Below are 10,000 nucleotides of genomic sequence, written 5' to 3'. Positions count from 1 at the left end.
AACAAACCATCATTATACAATAACTTGCCCAACTACCCTGACCTGCCTAGTTTACCTTATTTACCTACTTAAGCCTTTAAGGCCGTACTCACACTATGTACATTTGCCTTGAACCGGGCAAAAGCATACTTGTCCCCCCTCCCGTCTCCCCCGACGGCCCGCACTCACTCTAATCGGGCCTGGGCACGCTTAAGTCATCGCTGCTGTGCTGTTCAGTGAGAAGCACTCTCACTCAGCAGCACAGTGGAGATTGCTCTTGTTATATCAATTCAGTCGTTTGATATGCAGTGACATGCAGTCAAATATTTCGCCAAAAAGTCTTTAGGGATGCGGTGACACGCAGTCAGATATTTCGCTGAACAGATCCGCCACTTTTGGCGCTCATAAACAATCATAAAGCCCTCGTGCTGCAGGAATGAGGAGGACTGCTGAAGGTGAGCGGCTGTCGTGCAGTGAGGGGTCTGCGTCTTTTATAAGCTACGGCAGTTTGCGTTCGTTGAACAGGAAGATTGATTAATAAATCCATATTAAACAGTCTCTTTTAAAAGTCACGTCTAGCTTTCAGTTTCGGGCTTTGGCGCGTTTTGCACTCACACACAAAGTCCAAGTGAACCGCGCTCAGGCTCACCTCTTCCAAACGGGCCAGGGCTGGCCAAGTGAACCGTGCTTGAGCCCGATTCAGTGCACTAACACTTCTCAAACGATCCGGGAAACGATCTGGGAAATGGGCCTGGGCACGGTACGGATGGCATATTGTGAGTAGGCCCTAAATGTCACTTTAAGCTGTATAGAAGTGTCTTGAAAAATATCTCGTAAAATATTATTTACTGTTTTCATGGCAAAGATAAAATACATTAGTAAGAATCAAAATATTCAAATATTACTATATATATCGAACCACCACACAAGTATTGGGATGGTATTGAACCAGCAGATTAGTGTACTGTCCCATCCCTACTATAAAATGCAGTCTAATAAAATATGCAACTTAATAAAGCATTGTTGGTGTAATGTATCTACTAACATGAACAAACAATGAACAATAAATTAATTACAATATTTATTCATCCCTATTAATCTCGCCATGACACAGGAATTAAGTCTTATTCTGCTATCATGACGTACATTCACTTGAAACAGTTCTGAAATGAGAAAAAAAATATAGGGCATTACAGATTTTACATTTGTACATGTGTCTATTCTCATTTCTATGTACATGATAAGAATGTAAATGTAACGTTAACAAATATTATTGCCGCGCTAGTGCCTGTGTTTGTCACTACTAATATATTAAAATGCATGTGATAAATTACAAAAAAAGTGCTACATAAATTCTGCAATTGTAGTTCTACTATGCTACAGTACTTGAATTAACGTTAAGTGATTATTTTAGAATATATATTTGACTGTGATTGTTTGGTCATTATTCCAAGGTGTTTCCTCTGCAACTTGAGATGATGGAAGAGAGTCAAGTATCCCCTAAATTGTAAAGAGACAAACTGTTTTAAGAAGGGGTTGATAATTAGTGTGTGTGTGTGTGTGTGTGTGTGTGTGTGTGTGTGTGTGTGTGCTATTGCAGTGAGTGTATTAGAAATTTCTACAGCAAACTGTGGAAAGAATAAAATGCTTTAAAATGAGATAAATTTTTTTTTATTAATTTGTTCCATGTTTCTTTTCATTTTATTTTCGCCTATTTTATGTTATTGGAATGAGGTTGAACTCATAACTGAGTCGGTGTATTTATTGTTGTTATAGGGCAGGGATGCCAGATAAAGCCTGTACACGCCTGATAGCTCCTGTGTTATTGTTAGGCCACAAGGCCATCTGATAAAGGTTTGCAGTGGGGATAAGGTCTATTTAGGATGGTGCTGAGCCAGAACTTGTAAATCATCCTATGAGGAGTAGGGTCATGCGCTTACCATACATTTATTTAAAGAGCCCAAACCAGATGACCAGAAAATGACTAGAAATTAATAAATATTACATATACAATATCCTTACAAGTATTACATATCGTTAAATGGAACACACAAGAATGTAAATAACTGAATGACAATAGACAGCAAAATAAATGACCAACATGACAGCCAGAATTGCATGAAAAAGCAAAATGAAAACATTATTCTGTATTTCATTTTCACCATTTAAATTCAGTGGGAAAAGGTGTAAATGTTGAAGTTTTATTTCTGAGATTTAAAATCATCACTATTTAGAAGGTGTCAGAAAGCCTGCTTGATGGACTAGGAACTAAAGTTCGTTGCATGTTTCTAGGGGGGACGTTTAGTTTATGGGACCTGCTGTTATGTTCTCCATCATTGCTAGCTCCTGCTGATGTTGTTTTCTGTAATGCGTTCATCTTATACAAGTAAGTTTTAATCTGAAACATCTAATACTTATGTAACATGCATGCTGACACTATTTTGAGGTCTATATCGTCTATAATGTTCCTCTATAGCGGTTATTTGCGGCCGCGATTGCCGCGATAATTCTGCTGAGTCATCGCCATTAAGCCAGAGCTAAAAATAGCCTTTATGGACGGCCGATCAGCGTGTTTGCTCATATGAACGGACATTTTTTAGACTGTTGTTGCTAATTAGACTGTCACATTCCTAACAGACATTACTGTTAATATGTTTGAGTTTAATATGGACATTTATGATGAATGTTATTGTTGCAGTCTATTGTTTCAGTCAATGTTAATGTCAATTCATAGTCAATAGTAGTTTGTAATTATTTCTTTATTTGTTTTTCCTTTGTAGACCATTACATCTTATTCATTTCTCACTACCATTACCCATAATTGAGCAATCTGATGATTATGTTGAAGAAAATAAATATTTCAAACGTCAACACTTCTCCTGCCCTCCTGATTCTCTGACCGGAATCTGGTCCATATTTGGCCGCCTCAACCAGTGGAAAATTTACATGTAGTAAGGTTTACTACATTATTATGGTCCTTCGAGCCGGAGTGAGAGCAATATAAAACCAGTATGGACCGAACAGGAAGTGACACTGAGAAAATGGACAGACCCCGCCGCAGGACACATCTGCCACCTCACCTGGATGATTATGAAGTTGATTACCAACCTTTACAGGACCCTCCCCCAAAAGCTTCTACAACCTGTCCCAGTCATTCTAGAAGCAGCTCGAGGAAAACGTCCCGCAGTGGTATCAGCTCTCATTCTAGGACGAGTAGACGTTCTGTTACCTCCACTGGTGTTTATCTCCCACCAGAACTCTCTAGTGTCCAGACAGCTGTTTTGGAGGAGAAGATTAAGCAGAGACAGTTTGATAGTCTACAGCAGCAGGTACAGGAGGACTCACTAGCTGACGTGGAATATCAGCGCCTGCAGACACAAGCAAAGGAAGCTCAGCGTATTCAGGAGGAGGCTCTTGCAGCTAAGGAAGCTTTGTCCAAGCATCTAGAGAGACAGCGGAAACTACAACAGGCAGAGACTGAGCTTGAGGTAGCCAAACTTGTATCTTCAATGCTTATTACAAACTCTGGTTCAAACACTCCCAGGCCTTCAGGCTCACCAGACAGCCCATCGCCGCCACCTCAACCTGATCAGACTAATGCATCCAGGAGTCCACAGTCTACCTCCTCTTCTCAGCTTCCACCTCCGCTACCAACAGTCACATCATGTGATGACATTTCACAGCTGTCACTTAGACCACTGGCGCTAACATTACCTACCACCACAGTGAGTGTTTCCTCTCCTTCAACATTCCCGTTATTACAAGCAGTCTCATCATCAGTCGTTACAGTATCTGAGACTGCCCCTAAAACTATGCCATTAAGCACAGTGACATCAGTTCCACATGTGACACATCAGCCTTTCTCTGTAGCGACAGTTATGTCCACTATTGGCCAGTCTACGAGTAGAAGAGGGCCATCTGTACCAAAGCAGTCTAACACTGCCCCACTGACAATGAATACGAATCCATATGTGATGCAGCAGTCATTCATCCCTCCAGTGAGCACACACGCATATCAGCAGCAACCTCCAATCACCAGCCAGCAGGCCTCAGCTCCGCCACCTAATGTCAGATCTGCTCAGCCACATTCATTCATGCCTCTTCCCCACGCATACCCTGGTACAGAGCTACTGTTTGCCTCAGCTTATGGCATACCACAACCCAAGCTACCAGTATTTGAGAGTGGTAATGAAAGTGACTTTGCCTTGTTAAAACTGGCCCTAGATAATTTGCTAAGTAATCACAGCTATCTTAGTGAGCAGTATAAATATCATGTACTGTTAAGTCATTTGAAGCTACCCAGCGCACAGCAGCTAGCGAAAGCTTATATGTATCATTCACATCCATACTCAGCTGCACTACAAGCACTTCAGGACAAGTACGGGCAGCCAAGACAACTCGTACAGTCAGAGCTGGGTGCCATCATGAATAGCCCACCACTTAGACTGGGTGATGCTAATGCCTTTGACAGCTTCGCATTATCAGTACAGTCATTAGTAGGCATGTTGAGGACCATTGAAGGTCAAAATGGGTACGAGTTAATGTGTGGCTCTCATGTGGATCGATTACTCAGCAAGTTACCACCTGCCTATCGTGACAGCTTCGTTGAGTACTGTCTAAGCCGGGGTATCCTCCAGACAGGCACAGACAGAACCTATACACTCCCCGATCTGGCCACCTGGTTAGAGATTAAGTCCCAGGCGAAGCGGATTTCCAACCGAGCTGCAGCTTTGTTCCCGAGTGACCTAGCCAAGCCTCAAGGTAAACCCACAACATATTCCCGACCAAAGGAGCGATTCACACCTGTCTTGTTGACCAGTGAGAGGAGCATAAACCGTCCTGATACTGCAGCACAGAGATCTAGCACAAAGGTAAAGCCCAGGCCATATTGTCCCCATTGTGATAGCCGAGACCATTACCTGAATGCATGTGAACAGTTTAAGAAACTAACTACAGCTCAAGTTACCACTTGGATAAGAGAAGGAAAGCGCTGCTGGAGGTGTGGTCGAACTCATGAAGTGGGGGTCTGCAACCTTAAGCGCCTATGCAGTGTCTGCAAAGAGTTACATCTTACAGTTCTACACGATTCAGTTCAAGACACTTCTAGAGCTGTTCTCATGGTCAGTTTGCCACCTACAAGAATTTATCTGGATCGACCTAACCGTTCCCCTAAGGTCATGCTGAAAGTTGTTAAAGTCCTGCTACACAGTGGTCGAAAAACTATAGAAACCCATGCCGTTCTCGATGATGGATCAGAGAGAACTTTAGTGCTCCAGCCAGTTGTGAAACAGCTTAAATTATCTGGTACCCCTCAACTGCTCTCGCTGCAGACAATTCACCAGTGTCACACTGAACTTACAGGATCATCTGTGTCTTTTGAGGTGTCATCTGTATCCAATCCCTCAAAGAAGTTTGCGATACACAACGCATTCACTGCCCCAGGTCTGTGTCTAGCGGAACACCATTACCCAGTGGCTGCTCTGCAAAGGGCTTATAGACACCTAAAAGATTTGCCACTGCCTCCCATGGATAAAGTGAGACCACTGCTCCTCATTGGGTCCGACATGCCGCATCTCCTGACACCAGTTCAGCCTGTATGCAAGGGCCCACCAGGGGGACCCATTGCTGTTCGTACACAACTTGGATGGTCTCTCCAAGGCCCAATGAGCCCGATGCAGCCCTCAAGAGGAAGTCAGCAGTGTCTTCATATTATGTCAGTTCCCACCTGTGATAACCTGTTTCAACATGTGGAGAGACTCTGGCAGGTGGACACACTCCCATACAACACCAAGATGGTTACCAGGTCCAAACAGGACAAGGAGGCTTACACTTTGCTGCAGAATGCAACCGTCAGAGTGACTGTGGACTGTGTACGACGATATGCTACACCATTACTGAGACGGACCCCTCGAACCTTACTCCAAGCAGATAAAACAGCTGTTCTCCCAAGTTTACGTCGTACTGAGCGTACCCTTGAAAGGGATCCTGATAGGGCCAAAATCTACTGCAGTGAGATTTCTAAATTGGAGTCAGCTGGTTATGTGGCAAAAATAACGGCAGAGGAAGCAAACCAAAGTGAAGAGTCCTGGTTCATTCCGCACCACATGGTGCACCATAATGGTAAAGACAGAATTGTCTTCAATTGCTCTTTCCAACACCATGGACAGTCTTTGAATGATCAGCTGCTGCCTGGGCCCACGTTGGGACCATCCTTATTAGGTGTCCTCCTGAGATTCCGCCAGCACACAGTTGCTATCAGTGGGGACATCAAAGGTATGTTCCACCAGGTCCGTTTGTTGCCAGGAGATAAATCTGTACTACGTTTCCTCTGGAGAGGAATGTGCAGAGAAGTAGAACCTGAAATATATGAATGGCAGGTGCTTCCATTTGGCACAACGTGCAGTCCCTGTTGTGCCATCCATGCCCTCCAACACCACGTCCAAGAGCACAAAGAAGGTAAAACTGAATTGGTGGATATTGTGGAACATTCCTTTTATGTTGACAACTGCCTTCATAGTGTACCAACGGCAAGCGAGGCTAAAGTGATCGTAGATGGATTACGCCAGCTCCTTTCTGAAGGTGGCTTTGAAATTAGACAGTGGGCATGCAATGTACCATCTGTAACCGAACACCTACCTTCAGATGCCAGGTCCGCAAGTAGCGAGCGCTGGTTAGCACAAAGCAGCACTGATCTTCAGGAGCCCACTCTTGGGTTGCGGTGGGATTGTATCAATGACACCTTGGGGTACAACTTGCGTTCTGTGGAGAATGTTGAACCTACCCTGAGGAACATGTATAAAACTTTGGCGAGTCAGTACGACCCGTTAGGGTTCATTACACCATTCACTACTAGAGCCAAGGTTATCATCCAGGACCTCTGGAAGCACAACCTTGGTTGGGATGACCCCATAGAGCCATCACATTTGAGAGATACTTGGCTTTCCTGGGTAGAGGAACTCCCTACACTTACCAAGATACATTTCCCTCGGGCATATACCCCAGCCGCTGCTGACAACCCATCGGCTATACGAGAGCTTCATGTCTTCAGTGATGCATCGGAAAGAGCCTATGGTTCAGTGGCCTATCTACGCACCACCGATGAGCAAGGACAAATCCATATTACCTTTGTCTCGGCCAGGTCTAGAGTCGCGCCTCGCAAATGCCTATCTGTACCACGTTTGGAGTTATGTGCTGCCCTTACTGGGGCCCAATTGGGGAAAGTAATCCAAACTGAGTTGACGCTACCAATCCACAAGGTCACTTTCTGGTCTGATTCTACAACAGTGTTGTATTGGTTAACATCCGAATCCTGCCACTACAAAGTGTTTGTAGGGACACGGGTGGCAGAAATACAGACTTTAACAGAGATGGCTGAGTGGAAGTATGTTGAGTCACATCACAACCCTGCTGACCACATCACACGAGGCCTTACCCTGACAGAGATAGCAGGCCCCCATCAATGGAGCTCAGGTCCAGCCTTCCTGATCCAGTCACCTGATCAATGGCCATCAATGCCCCAAACTAAAGCTGAACCTGATTGCAATGAGCTGAAGAAATCAGCCTTTATCGGAACTGCTTCAGTACCCAGTGTTTCTCTACCAGTTCCAGGCAACTTTCACACATGGCAAGAGCTCGTTAAAGCCACTAGTAAATCCCTACATGGGGCGGCTGCCGACACAGACTTCCCTATAAAGGCTTCCGAGTATATTGAAGCAGAAAAGTTACTTCTGGCACAGGCTCAGATGGACTCTTTCCCTATGGAAGTTCAACATCTAAAGGCTGGACATCCAGTCTCACCAAACAGTCGCTTAGGCTCACTTGCTCCAGAATATGATGATGCTACTGGTCTCATTAGAGTGGGAGGGCGACTACGACGTGCCACTGATCTCGACTTGGAGGCCATACACCCAATCATATTAGACCCTAGCCATCATATTACTAAATTGTTGATTAAAGAAACGGACCAACAACTCCTTCACCCTGGTTCAGAGAGGGTTCTGGCAGAATTGCGCCGCCAGTATTGGATCCTTCGAGGTCGACAAGCAGTTCGTAAGCATCAGCATACCTGTCAAGATTGTCAGATATGGCGAGCCAAACCTCAAACTCCACGAATGGCAGATCTCCCCCCCTGCAGATTAAATCTGTATAAGCCACCTTTTTATTCTACGGGTGTGGACTGCTTTGGACCATATGCAGTCAAGATTGGACGCCGACAGGAGAAAAGGTGGGGGATCATTTACAAATGTCTAACAACACGTTGTGTACATCTGGATCTGTTGGAGCATATGGACAGCGATGCTTTCCTTCTTTCCCTGCGCCGTTTTATAGCCCGACGAGGCAAACCTATGGAGCTATTGTGCGATAATGGCACCAACTTTATCGGAGGTGATCGTGAGTTACGTGAATCCTTTGAGGCCATGTCACCAAAGCTACAGGAACAGCTGGCAGAGCAGAAAATCAGTTTTCGCCATAACCCCCCAAACGCTCCTCACTTCGGAGGGACTTGGGAGCGTGAAATAAAATCAGTTAAGACAGCACTCCAAGTAATCCTCAGAGAGCAGTCAGTGCCAGAACCAGTTCTGCAAACCCTTCTGGTGGAAGTGGAAAACATTCTAAACTCCAAACCACTCGGATACGTATCTTCAGATATCGCGGATGTAGACCCTGTGACTCCTAACCTACTGCTCATGGGTCGCCGAGATGCCTCGTTACCCCAGGTCTTGTATGATTCTAGTAACCTGCTTGGAAGACGAAGGTGGAGACATAGTCAGGTGCTAGCAGATTGTTTCTGGACTACCTTTATCCGTCAATACCTACCAAGCATGCAAGGCCGTCAAAAGTGGACAACTGATGGGAAGGAACTGGCAGTAGGACAAGTTGTACTTGTGGTAGATCCACAGCTTCCACGTTCCCATTGGCCTGTTGGAACTGTAACAGAGGCTTTACCTGGAGCTGATGGCCGCATTCGAGTGGTCAGAATCAAGGTTAAGGACAAAACATACACCCGTCCAGTCGTGCGACTGATCCCACTTCCTCCTCTTGAGGACAATGACACGAGCACCCCTGACAGACTTTCTTAATGTTCAATTATCTCGTCAGATAATTGGGGGCGGCTGTGTCAGAAAGCCTGCTTGATGGACTAGGAACTAAAGTTCGTTGCATGTTTCTAGGGGGGACGTTTAGTTTATGGGACCTGCTGTTATGTTCTCCATCATTGCTAGCTCCTGCTGATGTTGTTTTCTGTAATGCGTTCATCTTATACAAGTAAGTTTTAATCTGAAACATCTAATACTTATGTAACATGCATGCTGACACTATTTTGAGGTCTATATCGTCTATAATGTTCCTCTATAGCGGTTATTTGCGGCCGCGATTGCCGCGATAATTCTGATGAGTCATCGCCATTAAGCCAGAGCTAAAAATAGCCTTTATGGACGGCCGATCAGCGTGTTTGCTCATATGAACGGACATTTTTTAGACTGTTGTTGCTAATTAGACTGTCACATTCCTAACAGACATTACTGTTAATATGTTTGAGTTTAATATGGACATTTATGATGAATGTTATTGTTGCAGTCTATTGTTTCAGTCAATGTTAATGTCAATTCATAGTCAATAGTAGTTTGTAATTATTTCTTTATTTGTTTTTCCTTTGTAGACCATTACATCTTATTCATTTCTCACTACCATTACCCATAATTGAGCAATCTGATGATTATGTTGAAGAAAATAAATATTTCAAACGTCAACACTTCTCCTGCCCTCCTGATTCTCTGACCGGAATCTGGTCCATATTTGGCCGCCTCAACCAGTGGAAAATTTACATGTAGTAAGGTTTACTACAGAAGGTTTTGCCAGGTATGACAGTACACCTTTTGAATGAGGACTAGTGTGCCAGATTTAATGTCTTGTTTCCCTTGTGTTCTGTTTTCTTTCAGAAACTGTTTGAAATAATTTCTGTACTTATATTACCATTTTGTGTTTAGTTCCTACAGTACAGTATGTCTACAGCAGTTTCCAT

The 10,000-nt window shown here is 44.2% G+C and overlaps 2 protein-coding genes across 5 annotated transcripts in view; both read left to right on the top strand.

The window, feature by feature from the left end:
* The window catches only part of LOC110439952 (transmembrane protein 236-like), a 766,382-nt gene that overhangs the window by 196,090 nt on the left and 560,292 nt on the right, over positions 1 to 10,000 (top strand). The gene's annotated exons all lie outside the window — the stretch shown is intronic.
* LOC141375146 (uncharacterized) lies at positions 2,283 to 9,728 on the top strand. 3 transcript variants are annotated; one of them, XR_012382727.1, is made up of 3 exons: positions 2,283 to 2,365; positions 2,760 to 9,243; positions 9,638 to 9,728. XR_012382727.1 is itself a non-coding variant. In XM_073907367.1 (2 exons), exon 2 carries the CDS (start codon positions 2,991 to 2,993, stop codon positions 9,057 to 9,059), a length of 6,069 nt encoding a protein of 2,022 aa, XP_073763468.1. In that variant the 5' UTR covers positions 2,283 to 2,365; positions 2,760 to 2,990; the 3' UTR covers positions 9,060 to 9,728. The 3 variants fall into 3 exon arrangements, 1 of the variants encoding a protein (XP_073763468.1); XR_012382726.1 differs by having other exon boundaries at positions 2,283 to 9,243; XM_073907367.1 differs by having other exon boundaries at positions 2,760 to 9,728.

The sequence above is a fragment of the Danio rerio genome, chromosome 7 (assembly GCF_049306965.1).
Source record: "Danio rerio strain Tuebingen ecotype United States chromosome 7, GRCz12tu, whole genome shotgun sequence".
In the NCBI taxonomy this organism is placed as follows: Eukaryota; Metazoa; Chordata; class Actinopteri; order Cypriniformes; family Danionidae; genus Danio; species Danio rerio.
The sequence above is the reverse complement of the archived record's forward strand: the minus strand, read 5'-3'. Positions and strand labels throughout refer to the sequence as shown.